The 20,779-nt window shown below is 38.6% G+C and overlaps 1 protein-coding gene across 3 annotated transcripts in view; it reads right to left on the bottom strand.

The window, feature by feature from the left end:
- ANKRD28 (ankyrin repeat domain 28) overlaps positions 1-20,779 on the bottom strand; it is a 220,584-nt gene that overhangs the window by 63,003 nt on the left and 136,802 nt on the right. For all 3 annotated transcript variants that reach the window (XM_067561969.1, XM_067561968.1, XM_067561967.1), the window contains 4 exons: positions 17,311-17,511; positions 15,554-15,641; positions 3,232-3,374; positions 349-561 (listed from right to left, as the gene is read on the bottom strand). In XM_067561969.1, coding sequence (XP_067418070.1) covers positions 349-561; positions 3,232-3,374; positions 15,554-15,641; positions 17,311-17,511 — 645 coding nt within the window. The remainder of the gene's footprint in view (positions 1-348; positions 562-3,231; positions 3,375-15,553; positions 15,642-17,310; positions 17,512-20,779) is intronic.

Raw genomic sequence — 20,779 nt, 5'->3', positions numbered from 1 at the left:
TGCCAACAGATAATGGACAATATGGACTTCTGACATTTATCTTATTTAGTGGGCCTAGCATATTTTTCAATTGTCTCCCTCATCTTTCCTCTTTATGCCTTCAGATTGTATACCCACTTGTAGCATTTCATCTTAAATTAGATTATAAGATCCTTGAGGGCAAGGAATGTCATTTTTTACTCATTGTTTGTAGAACACCTACCACAACAAGGTTTCACAATTCTGATTGGGGTTTACAGGTACTAATGTAATAAAAATACATCATATGTTGTAATTTAAAAATTATATCTGATATTAAGACCAAGGTATTGTACGTTATTGAATCCACCTTTAGATTCCTTCCCTTACCTTCATATTTACATCTGCTCCATTACAGACCAAAAGTTCTAAACACAATGCTCCATGTGTTGATGCAGCAGCAAAGTGCAAAGGTGTAAAACCTTTCTCATTCATCTGATTTACATTTGCACCACAGTCTATAAGTTCATTTACTACAACATCTTGTCCATTGTAGCAAGCTACATGAAGAGGTGTATTTCCATAGGCATTTGGCTCATTCATCTGATAGAGAAAAAAAAAGATGATTAGTTAAGTGCTTTTATGCCATCATGCAGCAATATTCAACTTAGCACAACAGAACTTCTTTTGTGGTTATGTAGGACATCTTCACTGCATTCTGGAATACCACAAAAAATTACATCAAATATGTTCTGGACTGGATTTCCTTGATCAAAAAACTCTAGAATGGAGCATTTTTTAACCTCTGAGAGGAGATAGTGGTTGTGTGAAATGAAGGTGTTCTGCCACTTGTAAATAGAATTCTCCGAGTTTATTACCACAGCATATCCACATTGTTGGGATTCTATGAACCCAAAAACTCCTAGAATGCAGTGACATTGGGGCCAAGTACATACCCTTGCACTAGATGTTCAAATCTCTGGAAGATTATATACTAGAGGGTTGCACCCTTTGTTGCTTTTGTAGGCACACCACATTGCACACAACAAATTGCCCTGTCTTCACCTCAAAATGCCTGTGTGCCACAGTCCCATCCACTTCTATTTCATGAGCCTCCTGCAACGTACCCCCTCATATCCGAGGCAGTGTGCCCTCAGTATTACTTCCCATCATACCAAGGTCTCCCAATTCCAACCCCATGCAAGGGGCTGTCTGCTATCTTTGCCCCATTCTCTCGTCTGTCACATGCTAGAAGCTCTGTGTGCATCCCTATCCACCCCTTTCTCCCCTGTTCCCCAAACCAAGGCCCCCCATTCTCTCCACAGTCAGGGATTCTGTGTCCCCCGCACATTCCCTCCAGTATAGGATTATCCATTCTCTCCCAATCCCACCAAGGGCTTGGTATGCCCATAGTTACCCAATTCATCTCCCATGTCAGGGCTATATGAACGCTTCTATTCCACACATTATGCTGGAAGGTGTTAATACCATCAATCGATTCTTTGATCTATAGACTATTACAGAGGGGCTGAAGCTGCCAGGTGTGCTAGACGGATGCAAAAGGCTCCATGTGCCCCCATTTTCCTCTTATTTTTTCCAATTTTCACCAAAATCAAGAGGAGTTGTTCATTGATACCTAAAACACTCAGCGAAATTTTGGATTTAAGTGAACACAGTGTTCAAAAGTTATCACATTACTGACAGAAAGACAAGTGCCAAAAGGGACTATGTGACTCCACCTCCCTCAATTCCCTATTGTGAGTTCCAAATGCATAAAAATAAACTAGAAAAACAAGGAAGGAAAGTGGGTGAGTGTTGATCTGCAGAGGCAATATGCTCTGACAACTCCAGTTGCAGGCGAGGAATGTTCTTTTATCTTTTGTGAATTGCCTTTGCAGATCCCTTTTAATGGACACCTCCTCCTCCTAGAGGATGGCTGAGTATTTAAATAACAGAATTACTCTCCCAAAATGAACATTAAACACTTAAAGCTAAAGCGTATATAAATAAATGTATCTAAATAAGTGGTCTGATGTTCCATGGTACTGAATACTCGCAAGGCCTACTGAATTTAATAGTCATCTTGGGTGCCAAATACTTCTGAAAATCAGACCACATATTAAGATGCCCAATTATGGATTTAGGTGCCCAATTTTAGGCACCCAGGTTTGGAAATACTTGTCTTAGTTCCTAAGATTAGAGAGACTAGTACTGCATTAATGTGCGAATTGAGTTCTATGTTATATTATACAAAGAAATATCCTACTTTTCAAACTACAACTTCAGAAGCAATGGCCACTTCTTGCAAGATGACTCAAAAGGTGAAACTCCAATAGGTTTAAAATTCATAAAAAGAAACGTATTAAAGTGATCTAAAACTACCGACAATATTTTTTGTTAATATATTGTTATATCTAGATACTTATATGACCCTCAGCAGTGTAGTATCAGAGCACTTTACAATCATTAATGTTTTACTACCAAAACTCCTGTGAGGCAAGGAAGTTTTATCCCCTCTTTACAGATAGGAAACTGAAGCAAGAGATTAAATGACTTCCTCAAGGTCACAGAGGAAGTGTATGCCAGAGCTAGCAACAGAACACCAATCTCCTGAGTCCCAGTCGAGTGCCTTAAACATAGGATCATTCCTTCCCTCCTGGAAGATGATGAAATCATTTAAGGACAAGTTTTCCTTTGAGTGAAAATCTATAGAAGAATCTTAAGTCCAGGAAGTGAAGTTCTGCAACCAATAATAGGCAGCAGGTTTAAAACAAACAAAAGGAAGTATTTCTTCACACAATAAACAATCCACCTGTTGAACTCCTTGCCAGAAGATGTTGTGAAGGCCAAGACTATAACAGGGTTCAAAAAAGAACTAGGTAAATTCATGGAGGATAGGTACATCAATGGCTAATAGCTAGGATAGACAGGGATCGCTATTTGCCAGAGGGATGGATCAGTTGATGATTACATAAGTTGATGATCCAATGGGATGGATCAGTTGATGATTACCTGTTCTATTCATTCCCTCTGAAGCACCTGGCACTGGCCACTGTCGAATAGTGGGCTAGATGGACCATTGGTCTGAGCCAGTATAGCCATTCTAATGTAATAAATAAATGAGTGAAGACCCTGTGAAGTACTCTTACTACTATTATTCTTGATCATAAAGAAAGAAGTATTCTCTATGCCATGAATATTCCTGATCACTAATAGTAGTCAACAATTTAGATTTTTCTTATGTCGTTTTCCTTTGGCTTCATGTTTACTTACATCAACTCCAAGATCTAGAAGATATTTGACTACACTGATCATTCCACTAGATGCTGCAGCATGTAGGGGTGTATATGATTTCTTGTCTTTGCATGTCACTTCAGCTCCATGGGTCACGAGTAATTTCACAACTTCAATGTGACCTGGGCAAATAAAAGAAAAAAATATATTAAGACAACTTGATTTATTAATTGTGCTCTGACTCAGACAGAAATAATATAAATTTATCATTAGCTGCACTTGATCAACTTTTAAAAGGTGAAAAATCCACTACAGACTTGCCTCATTTAAAAGAAGCAGGGAACCACATTCTTTCCTTCCCGTCCCTCATTTCCTTATGATGTATAAAGGCAGTCAAATGTTTTCGCCAAGTATTTCCTCCTATTCCAAAAAATCTCTACCCTTGATTTTTGTTTTAGGTAAAAAGTATCAGATCTTGTCTTCTGTTTTTTTCTGAAGGGTTTTTTGGGGACTTGAGAACTAATAGGCTGACATAAGGCATTGAAATCCAACAGAGGGGAAGGGATTTTTAGTAAACTATTTAAAACAGTTTAGCTGATTTAAGCTAATACGTAATTTCTGTCAAACATTTGAAAGAAAAGCTCAGAACTTGCTTCTTCAACCAAAGACTGAGAAAATTCCCACTTAATTTCTTAAGGCCTCATGCACTACTCATGAAGAGACTTCATTCCTGAAGTTTCCAAGGTATAAACTCTTTTTTAAGAAAACATTTCTAGACTTTTAAATATAAAAAAGTGAATATTATTTTCCTTTACAGATACATTATTTTTGAAAACTTTATCCAAAGTGATTTAGAAAACCAAGCTCCATTTTCAAAAGCGACTTAAGAATTCAGGAGCCTAAGTCTCACTGAAATTCAATGGGACTTAGGCTCCTAATTCCCTATGTCATTTTTGAAAATAAAGGCTTGTCTATGTTTAAAAGGCTGCAACAGCACAGTGCACTGATACATTTGAGCCGCTGTAGCACTTCCGTAAGTGTAGGTAGCATCTTCACTGAAGAGGCTTCTCTTGTCAGCGTAGGTAATCCACTTATTTGAGAGGTAGTAGCTATGTTGGCGAGAGAAGCCCTCCAATCGACATAGCGTTGTCTACACTGGGAGTTAGGTCGCTATAACTGCATCACTTATAGGTGTGGATTTTCCATACCCGAGTGACATACTTATACCAACATAAGTCTTAGGCTTGGTCTACACTAGTAAATGCTTTTGAAAATTTTACCCCAAACTTTAAGAATATTTCCAAACTCCCAAAGGGAACAAAGAAGTGGGAAGGCACTTCACCCATGTATGTTTCAAACATTAAGACACCAAAAAGCATTGAAGTTACCACCTGATCTCCAAGGGAAGAAGGACTGAAACCATGTGAAGAAAGCTGCGCTCTAAAAGTGAATTGGAGAAAAGAAAGGATTTTCTACTATAGGGATAAACCAATGCTCTCTTTTTATGAAAATCAGCAGGTATGTATTGCCAATAAACAAACTCATTACTGAGAAGAACAGAGCATATACTGCACAGAAGGTAATGACAAAGTTAGCAGAATGGAGAAAGACACTACTGTGATGCTGAATGATTGAAATATGACCATCTGTATCATTGTTACCACCACCTTTTTATAATTGCAACAATATTATATAAAGTATATAATGTAAGGTGACAATGGAAAAGTTATGATTCGCTAAAGATGATTATCCTGTTTCAATCCATGTATCACTGTATCTGAAGTTATGAATATTGAACATACACCTGTATTTCAGATGTGTGTGCTCCTGGGGTAACACCCACAACATAATTTAAATCCAGTCAAGCCAGCCATTGTGAATGGACTAATAAAGCTTGAGGGCCCATTAAAGGCAATTAACTCACAATGGGTCACAGAAGAACACTCATCCCACCCAGTAAGCCATTCCTGTGGACGCGTTAACCAGAATATGGGTAGTGGTTGCTGCTGAGAGTCAGCAAGCCATGTAAGGACATGTGACATGCTCATGTGACCCTGGACTCTATCTTGCACCTGTAATTTTCCACAAACTGTGCTGAGAGTTTTGTTTTGGGACAGTAAAATTCCAAGCATATGGCCAAGGGTATAAAACCCTTGAACCATTTCCATGTTGCCTCTTTCGTGCTGTGATCTCTGGACTATGGATTTACACTAAAAGGACCATTTTAAATCAAGGGACTGAGGACCTTCCAATCTTTTGGAAGTTACCAGAGATTTTACAAGCCAGCAGTTTATTCCATCACTGCTACAAACCTGATATAAGAACTTTACAATGATTGTATGTATATGACCTATTAACCATTTTATAACTCTTTTCTTTTCTCTTATAAATAAACCTTTAGCAACTAAAATCTAAAGGATTGGCAGTAACGTGATTACTGAGTAAGAAGTGAGTTATATATTGGCCTGGGTATGTGGCTGATCTTTGTAAACCGAAGACCCCTTTGTGTGATGAAATTGGTTTTCAATAACCACACATCAAAGTCTAGTGTCTGGGTAGTGAGATAAGGACTGGATGCCTAAGGAGACTGCATTTTGGATTTCTTGTTAACCAGTGTGGTGAGACAGAAGTTTACTTTTGTTACTGGCTTAGTATATCTAATAACCGAATAATCACTAGTCTGGGGTTAGTCTGCCTTTAAGCAGAAAGCTGGTTTCAATCTTAACTACAGTAAACCTGGCAGTCCACTATCATACTGGGAGATTGCTTTTCCATTGATTAATATTCATTGTATATGCACGTCTTAATATAGACTGACTATTTTACATAGCAGTACAGAGACAAAGCAGTTTCAATAAACATCAAGTGTCAGCAGTATGTTTTATGTTGTACAACTCACAGACTGAGAATCTTTCACCCAAGAAGTTTATAATCTAATTTAGACAAAGAATATAGGTCAGACATACACTGATTGACCAGATGAAGGTCCAATTCTTGATTTAGTTCTAAGTGGCACACAGGATCTGCTTCAGAAGGTGAATATAGTTGAACCACTCGGTAATAGCAACCCATACTGTAATTAAAGTTATTAAATTAAATGTAATTAAATGTAGGAGAGGAAATACCAAAGAAACCCACCACAGTAGCATTTAACTTAAAAAATGGAGCTACATAAAAATAAGGAAGCTAGTTAAATGGAAATTAAAAGGAACAGTCAAAGGAGAGACATGCCTGCAAGCTGCATGGAAAGCTTTAAATACACCATAAGGCTCAAACTATCTGTACATCCCAAAAGAGGGAGTGAGGGGAGGTAAGAGAACAAAATAAATGTCACCATGGCTAAACAACAGAATAAAAAGGCAGTTAGAGACAAAAAGACATCCTTTAAAAACTGGAAGTAAAAATCCTAGTGAGAAAAACAGAAAGGAGCATAAACTCTGACAAGTGTAAAAGTATAATTAGGCAGGTCAAAAAGAATTTGAAGAACAAACTACCAAAAGACACAAAAACTAACAGCAAAAAAATATTTTTAGTGTATCAGTGGCAGGAAGCTTGACAAACAGTGGGGCCACTAGACAATCGAGATGCTAAGAGAGCACGCAAGTGAGACAAGGCCATTGTGAAGACGTGAAATTAACTCTCTGCATCGCTCTTCACTGCAGAGGATATGATGGAGATTCCCACCTGAGCCATTCTTTTAGGATGATATATCTGAGGAACTGTCCTAGATTGAGGCATCAAGAAAGGAAGTTTGTGGAACAAATTGATAAATTTAACAGTAATAAGTCACTAGGAACGGATGGTATTTACCCAAGAGTTCTGAAAGAACTCAAAAATGAAACTGTAGAACTGCTAACTCTGGCATGCAACCTATCATTTAAATCAGCCTCTGTACCAAATGACTGCAGGATAGTGCCAATTTTTGTTTTTGTTTTTTTGTTTTTTAAATAAGAAAAGGCTCCAGAAGCAATCCTGGCAATTTCAGGCTGGTAAGCCTAACATCAGTACCAAGCAACCTGATTGAAACTATAGTAAAGAACAGAATTATCAGACATAGGTGAACATGATATGTTGCGGAAGAGTCAACACAGCTTTTGTACAGGGAAATCACGTCTTACCAATCTATTAGAGTTCTTTGAGTCAATAAGAAAGTGGACAAGGGTGATCCAGTTGATAGTATGCATATAGACTTGAAGAAAGCCTTTAACAAGGTCCCTCACCAAAGACTCTTAAGCAAAGTAAGCAATCCTGGGATAAGAGAGAAGATCCTCTCATGGATCAATAACTGTTAAAAGATGGGAAACAAAGGGTAGGAATAAATGGTCAGTTTTCACAGTGGAGAGAAGTAAATAGAGGAGTTTCCCAAGGATCTGTACTGGGACCATTGCTGTTCAACATTTTTCATAAATTATCTAGAAACAAGGGTAAAGAGTAAGTGTCAAAGTTGCAGATGATACAAACTTACTCCAGACAGTTAAGTCCAATGCTGACTGCAAAGAATTAGAAAAGGATCTCACAAAACTGAGTGACTGGGCGACAAAACTGAAGATTACATTCAATGCTGATATATGCAAATTAATGCACATTGGAAAACAATCCCAACTATACATACAAAATGAGGAGATCTAAATTAGCTGTTAACACTCAAGAAAGATCTTGGATTTGTTTTCAAAGAACTATCCATGACATCTGCTCAACTTCAAGCAGCAGTCAAACAAGCTAAGCTAACAGAATGTTAGGAACCATTAAGAAAGAGACAGAAAATATCATAATGCCATTATGTGAATCCATGGTATGCCCACACCTTGAACACTGCATGCAGTTCTGGTTGCCCCATCTCAAAACAAAGATACATTAGAATTGGGAAAAGTACAAAGAAGAGCAACAAAAATTATCAGGATGATCAGCAGTATGGAACAGCTTCCATATGCAAGAGATTAAAAGTACTGGGAATGTTCATCTTAGAAAAGAGATAACTAAGCAGAGATATGATAGAGGTCTATAAAATCATGAATGGTGTGGAGAAAGTGAATAAAGGCAGCATTATGTACCGCTTCATATAACACAAGACGAGATGGATCACTTGAGGATTACCTGTTCTATTCATTCCCTCTGAAACACCTGCATTGGCCATTGTCAGAAGACAGGATACTAGGTTAGATTGACCATGGGTCTGACCCAGTATGGCCGTTGTTCTTATGTTCAGAACTGGGGTCACTCAATTACATTAATAGGCAGCAGGTTTAAAACAAACATAAGGAAGCAGTTCTTCACACAATACACAGTGAACCTGCAGAACTCATTGCCAGGGTATGTTGTGAAGGACAAAAGTATAACTGTGTTCAAAAAAGAATTAGATAAGTTTATGGAGGATAGGTCCATCAATGGCTGTTAGACAAGATGGTCAGGGATGCTACTCCATGCTCAGAGTGTCCCTAAATTGGCAGAAGCTGGAACTGGATGACAGGGATAGATCACTTGATAAATTGCCCTGTTCTGTTTATTCTCTCTGAAGCATCTGGCATCAACCACTGACAGGATACCGGGCTAGATGGACCATGAGTCTGACCCAGTATGGCTGTTCTTATGTTCTTCATCACACAGGGGTACCAATATCTTTTTAAAAAAATGTAATGTCATTGCTTTGATCGATTATTGCTGGAAGGAGACATGAAAGGAGGAGAGATTCAAATGAAGAGATGCTAATTTTGGGACCCACGAACAACAAGGGAGGCTTGGTCAGAGTGAAAGACTCAAGAGTGAAAAACAAACAGATTCAAGTTAGAGTCACTGCACAAAGCCTTTATGGTGAAGGTGGGGTGGGAGAGTGGGAATGAACTGCATTTAAAAGACAAACAGTATTCAAGATAGTCAAACAGAGGACCACACACTCCAAGTGGCAGGAATGGAAGACACTCAGATACAATGAGAACCTCATAAATAAACTGATAGATAAAAGTCAATTTTATCTGCAGTATTTTGAATGGACTGCAGTGAAGCAAGCTGAGAAATAGGAAGAAAGGTAAATAATGTACACCATATCACAGGTGTTATTTATAGTGGGGTAACTAGAGAATTTCAATAGTCTTTTTAAATGTATGATTTTATGTGGTCAATTTCTTAGAATGTAAGAGCTACTGACTCTGCACTTCCTTGAGAGACCAGGCAAAGGGAAACTTCTGGACTAAGTGCCAAAATAAATATATACACCCATGGGCCCAAGTTCTTTTTACACTAAGGCCTCTTTAGCGTGCTTTGGGAATATATTTTTGACCCACTTTAAGATCCCTTTGCATAAAAAGGGTTGTGTAAAGTAGCTTTAGTGTAAGTGAGAATCAGGTCCAGTGTATATGTGCACTTATTTATTTATATACACACACACTTATTTTAAAAAAAATTTAAGTTAATTTTATCCCTCCCTCTCCACTTTTGTCCCCAAATCTATTAAAAAAAGAAATTAGACAAGTGATCTGCTCCAGTGAGAAAGTCTCCTATTACGAGTCTATAAAAGTAGCATGTACTAAAATTGGTAGATAGAATGTAGCTTAGCTGAACAACAGAAAGCATTTGTTTTTCCAGCTGGGTGGGCACACACCAGAAAGTGTGTGTCCTCATTACAACCCCTGATAATGCTTGTCCATTCATAGCTCCGCCATCTCAAATACTGAATTTCATTCCCTCAGACTACTTTTGCAGACAGAGTAAATCGGGACTTAAAAATGAGTTAATCTCAAAGAACGTTGGATCAATAACCATACATCAACCCCTTGGCTAAAGTGATTATCAATAATTGAAGTCTGACCTCAGCATGGCTTTAAACAATGAGTAATGGTATTAACACTGCTTAACTCACTGGCAAGTGTCAGCAACTTTCTAGCTGTCATAAACCTCCTCCCTTCAGAAGAAAGTCTATTCTTGTTCTGTTTTACTCTTTGGCACTTTGAGTATGGATTTCCCAGCATGATGTACATATTTTACACTTACACTCACACACACACACACACACACACACACACCAAAAACCCACGAGAGTCCTGTAGTATCTTAAGGACTAACAACTTTCCGCGGACATAAGCTTTCGTGAGCTGCAAATCACTTCGTCAGATGTTGTATACAGACTAACACAGCTACCCCCCTGGAATATTTTACACTAGTACTGGATGGCTCCAACCGCCTGATTTCATGGATGTAAGACTAATTTACAATAGGCTTCAAACATAGATTTCTGCAAAGTGGATCATTAATATTCTTATTTGTATAAATGAAGCAACTTCTAGAAGAAGCAATCCAGATTATCTATGATTAAATCACTTTTGTAATCATTCTGATCTATCATTGCATCTATTTAAGTGTGTTTTTCAAATATGCATTTTCTACTTTGTAAACTACAGAAGACTTTACAGACCTCAGCACCAAGCACACTGCCAGTGCTTTATAAAGTTATTTAACAACTCTTCCTCTATCCACTCATACAAATTTAGGAGTTACATTTATTTGACATATTCCATTTTTGCCTTCTTTATATTTAAATAGAAACATACATACCCTGAGCTCACCCCGATTACTATTACTATTATTAATAATTTGCACAAATGATTTGAAAATTGTATTTTCCCTGTTTTCAGCTCCTGTCTCCACTTTCTGTTTCAAGTCAGGATTTGGGAATACTGTTCTGACAAAACACTCCATAGATAGGAGCAACAAAGAGAGAAAACAGTACCTTAGCACAGGGCTAGGCTGACAATGCTTCTGCAGTAACAGACACAAAGGGGAAATTCTACTCCTCTAGGGCCTTATCTAGAATAGCAAATGGAGGAGTGTATCATATTTTTAACCACATTTAAAACATTACTAAGCACCTAACATAGATGCAGTTTAATATCTTTAAAATCATGTTAGACTTTGATCAGCAAATATGATTTTAGAGATGTTAGCACATAACACAGATGCTTCAAATGGTGTTAACTAACTCAAGGAAGCTACCTTGATTTCACAACAAAAAACACCCCAAAATATTAAACACTTTTCAGTCTAGTTTCTTAAGCCTTGTGTAGACTAGGGAGATGGCAGGTTGACACCACAATTCTAGATTCACTGGGATGAACAACAGAACTGAGGCACAATGAGAATGGAATTGAGAATGATAGAAGGAGTGGTCACTTGCTTTCATAGCCATGATTGGCAGGCAAAGGAGTAGAGCCTGTGATAGATTAGCAGTCAGTCTTGGAACACTGCCAAAAATCAGTTCCTTTCCCTAGTGACAGCAGCATGATCACCTAACTTTCTCCTCTCCTACCACCACAAGCCAGATTTTCCCTCCTCTACTTCCTTTCTGCAGAAGCAGTCAGAGGCTCTGTTTACTCTATAACTCCTACAGTGGTTTTTTAAAATGTGTATGTAATACACTAATCCTTTAAATGAAAGCCTTTTTGAATCACAGATGAGAAAGAATGCTAAACTGGTGAGTTTTAAATCGGTTTAAAACAACAATTGGTCTCTCTCTTTTATAAAAAATCATGCATTTTTATGGTGCCATGTAAGTGAGAAGTGACTGTCTACTCAAATACATAATGACCATTAAAAACGACGTTATACTTTTATGGTTTGTGCGACTTTCTGCTTGAGGTCAGATCCAATTAGTGTCTCCAGGCTTTCAGATTTCTGATTAAGCCTGAGGAGACAAGTATATATGGTTTGATCTCTTCCTTTTTTGAGATTTAACATAGGCAAATATGTTCTGCACTTCTCAGTAAAAATGAATAAGTACAGGTTTGCTCTTCCTCTCCAACTTCTCTAGGAGCTTATTACACTGCTTGTTTTTGAATAGGAGTAGTTCCTAAGGTTAATACTTCAATATAATCTTTTCTATATTTAAATCAGAACAAGCTTGATCTAAGGCAAAAACAAACACCTAATCGAACACGTTACGTGTCTGTCCTACTGGTACACATGATGGACATTTGTCCAAGCAGCAATCTCTTTTGGTACATATGCAGTAAGTACTAAGACTGAAAGGGAAGCAAATTATCTCGAGCTATGCTATTATCCTTCTATCATAAAAATTGGTATGTATAAAGACCAAAGAGTTAAAATGTTTGAAGCGTCTATGGCATAATTCATATTACCCATCAATAATAACCCACTAATCATCAAGTTACTGTGTCAGGCAAGGATTGCTGAGTCCAATCCCTGTCATGCCAGCTCCCATTTAGGGAGGTAAATTGGAGCTAGCTGGAGAAAACCAGCACGTTATTGGACAATTTGAGGCAGCTGCCAACCCAATTAGTCAGGGGCTATATAAAGGGCTGAAGGGAAGAAAACAGAGGGAGGAGGGGAGCTGAAGAGGAGCAGTGGCTCTTCCCTCCTGGATCTAACTGCTAAGAAGGCAAGCTGTATATGAGACATGGTGGTGGGAGCACAACTTGTAAATAAACCTGCATCAGTGGTAACGGAATCAAGGGTCTCTGACTGGTTTTGTGGAAGAGAAAAAAGCAGAAACAGGGCAGGCTCACTGATGCCCTGCTACAGGCACCAACCCAGTTCTAAACCACACACACTGCAGAAATGTTTATGAATAACTTGGAGTAGAGAATTATATAGATAGACAAAATGTAAACTACCCAAAATAAAATTTGATCTGCACACTAATGCAAAACTACTATTCTAGAGTGCTATGGGATCTCTAATGATTACAAATGGATCATGGTTTTACATCTCAGCTGATGAAAAATTCCTGTGCTTGCAGACCACATAATATCAATTTTTTTAATTTTAATTCTTCTCTCCTTGGTTGCATAAACTATTATTTTTGAAAGTCAAGCTGCACCACTGAATAGTCAAGCCTATGGGATGGCATCAATTAACTTTTTCCTGCAACTGATAATTAAACTCAGGTTGATCAATGCTGACTTAATATGTTTATCACAATGTACATTTTGAATTGACACCCACTTCTCACCAACTTCTTGGAAATACATATCTGTTACTGTCTGGGACCTGTGGCCACTACCATAAATTCTTCAGCGAGAACTAATAAAGCCATATAGAGATAAAAGAAAAGAGCACTGAAAGCAATTACAGCTGGTACCAAGCTGTAAGAACTGACAACTTTTTGTGCTGTCAGTAGAGAAGTATTTTGAACACAGATGCCACAGGTAGAAAGGATATCTGAGGAAAACATGTGTTCCACCTGCTCAGAAGTTAGGGTGACCAGATGTCCTGATTTTATAGGGACAGTCCCAATATTCAGGGCTTTTTCTTATATAGGCGCCTATTTTCCCCCACCCCCATCCTGATTTTTCACACTTGCTAACTGGTCACTCTATCAGAAGCCAAAGAAAACTGGCTGTTACTGCAAAGTGCATCAGTAGCTGCCTCTGACTTATTTTAGAAGTACAACAGGAGTTATTTAGCTAAGGCTAAGAAGCTTCTTTCAGAGTATCAGAACTGAAAGCCATTATCTGCTTTTCTTTTAATCCTCTCACCTCATGAATGAAGCTTGAGGGAACCATGACTACAGACAAGTTGAAGAAAGGAGCTTATATAAACAGCAAAGCTCTACATAAAGGGCTAATGGAAGGAACTCTACATAAATGAAGCCTGTACTGTTCTGACATGATACCCAACCCATTGTGGACAACTTCACTGTCAGAGGCAAGACAATGATTGGGAGAAAGAGGCTGAGTTCCTGGAATAAAAGTAGAATAAAACTTCAAATTATTGCACTCTTGGCTCATATCCCTGTTTAAAAAAACCAAGCAGGGAGCCAGTTAAAGATACAGCTATCTTAAAGGCTACCTCTTTTTTGAGCCAGCTTCTGATACTTTATTAGAAAGCTTAATATTTTTAGTAAGGCTTTCGACATAGTCCCACATGACATTCTCAGATGCAAACTAGGGAAATGTGGCCTAGATGAAATTATTATAAAGTTGGTACACAACTGGTTGAAAGACTGTATTCCAAGAGTATTATTTATCAATAGTTCTCTCAAATTGGAGTTCCCAGAGAGGTCAGTCGTAGGTCCAGTACTATTCAATATTTTCATTGATGATTTGAATAATGGAGTGGAGAGTGTGATTTGAAATTTGTGGATGACACCAAGCAGGGAGGGGACACAAGCACTTGGAGAACAAGATCAAAATGCAAAATGGCCTTGACAGAGAAAATGAAATTCAATAAAGACAAGTGCAAAGTGCTACACTTAGGCAGGAAATAACGAAATGTACATATGCAAAATGGGGAATAACTGGCTAGGCATTGGAACTGCTGAAAAGGATCTGGGAATTATAGTGTGCCACAAATTGAATGTATCAATATGATGCAGTTGCGAAAAAGGCTAATATCCTTCTGGGGTGTATTAACAGGAGTGTCATACGTAAGACACAGGAGACTGCTTTCCTGCTCTACTTGGTACAGATGAGGCTTCAGCTGGATTAATGTATCCAATTCTGGGTGCCACTTTTTAGGAAAGATGTGGATATATTAGAGAGAATCCAGAGGAGAGCAACAAAAATGGTGGAAGGATTAGAAAACCTGACCCATAAGGAAACATGAAAAGAACTGGGCATGTTTAGTCTCGAGAAAAAAAAACTGAGGGGGGCACCTTATAACATTCTTAAAATACGTTAAGGGCTCTTCTAAAGAGGACAGTGATAAATTTTTCTTCATGTCCACTAAAGGGAGGACAAGAAGTAATGGGGTTAATCTGTGGCCAGGGATATATGTACTGTACCTACCACATACATACAATTTATTAAACAGTGGGTAGATAACCTACTGTGCAAGTGCATGCTGGGTGCTTTGGGAAGGTATTTGCCCAACCTGCTCTTAAACATCTACAAAAATTTAAACACCTAAAAATGTCAGGGATGATCTAGGTTTACCTGGTCCTGCCTCAGTGCAGTGGGCTGGACCTGATGATTTCTCGAAGTCCTTTCCAATCTTACATTTATGTGATTCTATAACCAATAAGTGATGGAGAATTGTATTTATCTCTATTCAGTTTCCTCTAACACCAGTCTTTCCTCTTAGTAGTCATGTGGCATTAGTACAGAAGTTTTCAAATCAGGAATCCACATTAAACTAAAAAATGTTAATGTTTAGGGAAAAATTGTTTTCCTTTCATTTGTTAAAATAAATTAGCATGTAATTTTTTCTGCCACAGAAAATTCATAAAGAAGACCGTTTGCTCTATCCTATTACAAATGTTATACCAGATGTATAACTACATTCTTCCTAATCACTTACTAAGCAACCTTGATTAAACAAACACTTTTGGCTAGAAATTAAAGTATATAAATTCAGTAAAATGAAATTACTTTCTCCCTAGCGCACAGAGAATCAGTTCCAAGAGTGTACATACCCATATATGATCCCCAATGTATAGCTCGTCTGTCTTTCTTGTCAAATGCATTAATATTGGCACCTCTAGACAACAACAAACTCACCATCTAGGGTGAAGAAAGAAAAATAAGTAAAATACCCTGTTCATAACATAAAACTATGCATAGAATGTGGCATAATAAAAATGAAAGCAAAAAATAAAGCTTGGGTGAAATGAAACCAAGTTTTTAAATCCTTTAAAACCATCATTCCATTTACATTGCTTCTGATATTTTAAGTACGCTGGCTGCCCATATTGGTGGCAATGTTTAGTGATCATGGGGATCTCTACATTACATATCAAGTGACAACCAAAATATTTCAGATTACCTACCATATGCAACTGTTCATTAACTATGACATATTATATGTCCTGTACCTACCATATACATACAATTTATTAAACAGTAAACAGTGGGTAGATAACCTACTGTGCAAGTGCACGCAGGGTGCTTTGGGAAGGGTTTGCAATACCTCATGGGGCAGGCACAGCACCACATGATGAAGGTTTCTGAATTCCATCATTCCATAGGCATCCTACTAGATGGACAGCCGCTTCTCAACTGCCCTGTCAGCCAAACTGACATTGCTGAACACAAACACAAGAAGCCCACAGAACTAGTGGGAGGGAGGGAGACAGTGTACGTGTTAGAGAGAGTGAGAGTGTGTGTGTGTGTGTGTGTGTGTGTGTGTGTGTGTGTGTGTGTGTGTGTTGGGAGACAGTGAGTGTGTCTGCATGCTGTCTCTAAGTTCAGACAGCAGCAGCTGGAAGCAACCAATCCTGAGGCAGAAGCTGGTGCACAGATGGCTGGTGTCCCCAGTCCCCCCACCCCAGCTCAGCGGAAACCAGTACACCCACAGGGGGGGAGGGAGGAGAAAGGAGGAGAAAGGAGGAGAGAGAAGGAGGACACAGCCCCCACCTCCCTCCCTGGTTCTGCACAGCACATCAGGAGTTACACTCCTCTCTGTAGTTTAGGGCAGGCAGGACTGCATTTGAAAAGAGAGGGGTGGATGGCTGCAGGGCAGCCAAGTTCAAACTGCTTAGCAGAGCAGTCACTATGGCAATGTGGGATACATCCAGTGTCCATTTACAGAGACATAAGCAAGGGCAGTATCTACAGTGATGCTTTGTTGCTTAAACTCTGCCCACCCCCACCCCCCAAAAAAAGCACCCTATGCCTCTTGTCAAGATGATTTTATTTTGCAGAAAAAACTGTGCAGTTCTGTTGGCAGGGGGAGAAGAGGGGGTGATTGTACTGTGTACACCAGCACTGTTTTACCGGAAAAAACTGACTTTGGTCAACAAAACTATTGTAGACCAGCCCTAAATATCTATGCATTTAATCATCCTACAAATGTACATGTTAAAAACATTTCATTTCCATACGAACTGCTGAAAGTGGATCTATTACATCATGGCTTCAATCACAAGAAATGAATTAATTAACAATTTAAGTTCATGGGTCTTAGCAGAACTCAGGATATAAATAAGATGTTGATTGTTCCTGGGAAATGGAAAAACTAATAGAAGTATTCTACAGGCTAGTAAGCAGGCCATATCTCACCATTGGATCAGTATTCTTCAAGGCTTTGCTATGGGGATGTTAACACTGTAAATGTACTGTAGTGCACATATTACCATTAACAGATCACATACATATATGCAAACAACAAATAATCTGAGCTTTGGAGGAAGGCAAGAGAGCTAGGAAACAAGATATGGAAAATAATCCATACCTCAACATGTCCACTGAAGGCTGCATGGTGTAATGCTGTTCTACCTGCTCGATCTGACACGTTTACATTACTTAGAAGAGGCACCAAAGCTTCAGCACATTTAACAGCTTTATTTGCAGCTGCTATATGTAGGGGCGTCTGCCAGTTCTTGTCACGGGCATTGACATCTGCTGAATGCTTTAACAACACCTGAACAGCATCCTGAAAATATTTGCAATAAAATACATTACCAAAGAACTAAAAGAATATAATTAATATCTCAATGTAAAGTACAACAGAACCTCACTAATTCACACTTTGGTAAACTGCATTCACATGTAATTTCAAGTTTAGAGTTTATTCTCAAGCCCAGCAAGATTCTGGGATGGTCAGAGGGACTTAAATTATTACATCATACTTCCTGTATGATAGTGGAGCATCAATCCATTTCCAGGAGATCCCTCAAATGCAGCTAAGGCACTTACAACTGGCAGTTGGCACTGGTGGAATTCCTCATGACAAGATCAGTAATGCTCAGGACTCCCTCCATTAGTATGCATTAGTGAGGCACCACTATAGTTAAAATACATTACTACCAATTGTCAGACTCCTTTTTTCAAAGAATAAAAATAGCTGGAAATAGTATAATATAGCTATGGAGAGTTTAATAACCATACCTTTTACAGATGTGCCGGTTTTTAATACTATCATATTATAAACAGAGACATCTGCAAAAGGAACATAATTTAATGCTGCCAAAGTGACAAATCCTGTTTTAGAGTTCTATATCACAGTAATTTTGTAGAAGTTTCATTCCCCTTTATAAAATCAAGTTTAAACTGAAAACTTTTATAACATTCTTTTTACATTCCTACAGAAATTAAAACCAAAAACATTCCTATTAACCTATGTACACAATTGCACAAAAAGGAAAACAGTTTGTCAATATAAATATTAAGCTGTAGATGCAATATATCATTTTTTCATTAAGTCCATAAAATTTTCCACAATTAATTAATTGTTCTTTTGGTCAAATACAAAAAGAGTGCAAAAATAAAAATGTTGCCACTCTGAACTTAAAACATTCTACTGAGGCTAAATATTGCAGTCATCTCAAATTACAAAGCAATCTTACATATACACATCTGTGCTGCAATATGTTGACATCACTGTGAATCATGGGTGGAATGGAAAATAATACTAAATTCCATTTATTTATTCTATTAGAAGAATCTGTCAAAAATTATCCTAACCTATATATTTTATTTCCTCTCCTTTTAAGAAACAAAAGGCTTAAAAGAGCAACCTAGAAAATATTTAAGACTGACTTTATAATTGTAACTTGAATGAATAGTGAAATGGATATGGACCCAAAATGTATTTAATAGTTTATTAGGAAAAAACTGATTACATATCAAATCCTTGGTTCCTTTGAGCCTAACATCAATGAAACCACTACAAGAATCAGGAAATAAATTCTAGAATGGCACGAACTGTCAAAGGAAATACTAATTTTACTGTAAAAGAATTATTCTGGTCTTAGCATACAGTGTCTATGTGCATGTGCAGTAATGTATTTTTAAATTAAATGAATCTGCTTTATATATATATATATATATATATATATATATATATATTTTTTTTTTTTTGCAAAACACACCAGCACATAAGACATGCATATTCAGATTCTGAAAAATGAAAATCTTAGATGAAATATGTTCAAGAAAAAATGTTTGAAAACAAAATCCCCAAATATAGTTAAGATATTTAGGGTGACCAGATGTTCTTGTTTAATTGGGTCTGCCCTCATTTGGGGTGTCAGTCCTGATGGATTATACTGAAAAAAAAGTTACTAACCTTCCATAACTACTGTTCAAGATGTGTTGCTCATGTCCATTCAATGTCAGGTGTGTGTGAGAGTGCCACATGCACTGGCACCAGAGATTTTTTCCCTCAGTGGTATCCATAGGGCCAGGTCTAGTGCCCTCTGCAGTGACACATGTGTGCGCTGGTATAAGGGCACTGCTTTCCCCCCACCCCCTCAATTCTTTCTTGTGGGAACTCCAACAGAGGGGAAGGAGGATGTGTCATGGAATGGACATGAGCAACACATCTCGAAGAGCAACAATTATGAAAAGTTAGTAATCATTTTTTCTTCTTCGAGTGCTTGCTCATGTCCATTCCATGTTAGGTGACTCACAACAGTACCTCTGGAGATGGGCCAGGAGTTCACAGACATGTCGACTGCAATACCGCTCTGCCAAAGCCTACATCATCCCGGGCCTGTGGCATGATGGCATAAAGGGATGTGAAGATGTGAACAGAAGACCAAGTGGCAGCCTTGCAAATGTCCTGTACTGGAACCTGGGCTAAGAAAGCCACTGACTAAGCCTGTGCTCTTGTTGAATGGGCTGTCAGAGTGGCAGAAGACACGATCTTCACCTGCTCGTAACAAGTTTGGATGCAGGTGGTGATCTAGGAGGAAATCCTCTATGATGAGACTGGCAAACCCTTCATTCGCTCGGTGACTGTAATGAAGAGCTGCATGGATTTTCGGAACAGCTTATATCTTTTGATGTAGAAAGCCAGCACTTGCCTGATGTCCAAGGGATGCAGGCCTCTCTTCTCTAGAGCTTGAGGCTCTGGGAAAAAAGACTGGCAGGAAGATGTCCTGGTTGACATGAAACTGTGATACCACCTTTGGTAGAAATGCGGAGTGAGGGCACAGCTAAACTTTATCTTTGTAAAACACAGTAAGGGGGGTTCCAGTGTTGAAGCCTTGATTTCAGAGACTCACCTCTCCACTGTAATTGCCACCAGAAAGGCAACTTTCCATGACAAGTGTGAAGAAGCAAACAGGATGCCATGGGCTCAAAGGGAGGCACAGTGAGTCTGGACAAAACTAGGCTGAAGTTCCATGGGAGGACCGGGTCTCTGACCTGAGGAAAGAGCCTTTTCAAGCCTTTCAGGAATCTGGCTGTCACCTCCTGGGAGAAGACTGATCTGCCCTGGATATGTGGGCGAAAGGGCGAGAGGGCTGCCAGATGTACCCTGATTGACGATAACGCTAGGCTTTCATGTTTCAAATGGAGTAAGTTCTCCAGAATGGAGAGTATCTGGATCGCAGAGAAGTTTCGTTCTGTCACTCAGCAGAAGTGTTTCTACTTTGACAGGTAAGTTGCTCTAGTAGAGGGTTTTCTGCTTTCAAGCAGAACTTTCTGAACCTGAGTAGAGCAAGCCTGCTCTTTAAGCCTTAACGATGCAACATCCATGCCATCAGATGTAAAGAGGTGAGATTTCAATGTAACAGCCAACCGTGAGCCTGTGAAATCAAGTCCAGATGGTCAGAGAGTGTCCAAGGGGCTGCCACCGCCAAGTCCAGCAACATGTCAAACTGTCAAACCAGTGTTGACAGGGCCATGCCTGACTAATCATTATAATCCACGCTTTGTCCCTCTTGATCTTTATAAGGACTTTGTGGTTGAGACGG

The sequence above is a fragment of the Emydura macquarii genome, unplaced genomic scaffold (genome assembly GCF_026122565.2).
Source record: "Emydura macquarii macquarii isolate MOO-44397 ecotype Brisbane River unplaced genomic scaffold, CSIRO-AGI_Emac_v2 contig_2422, whole genome shotgun sequence".
Lineage (NCBI taxonomy): Eukaryota > Metazoa > Chordata > Testudines > Chelidae > Emydura > Emydura macquarii.
The sequence above is the reverse complement of the archived record's forward strand: the minus strand, read 5'-3'. Positions and strand labels throughout refer to the sequence as shown.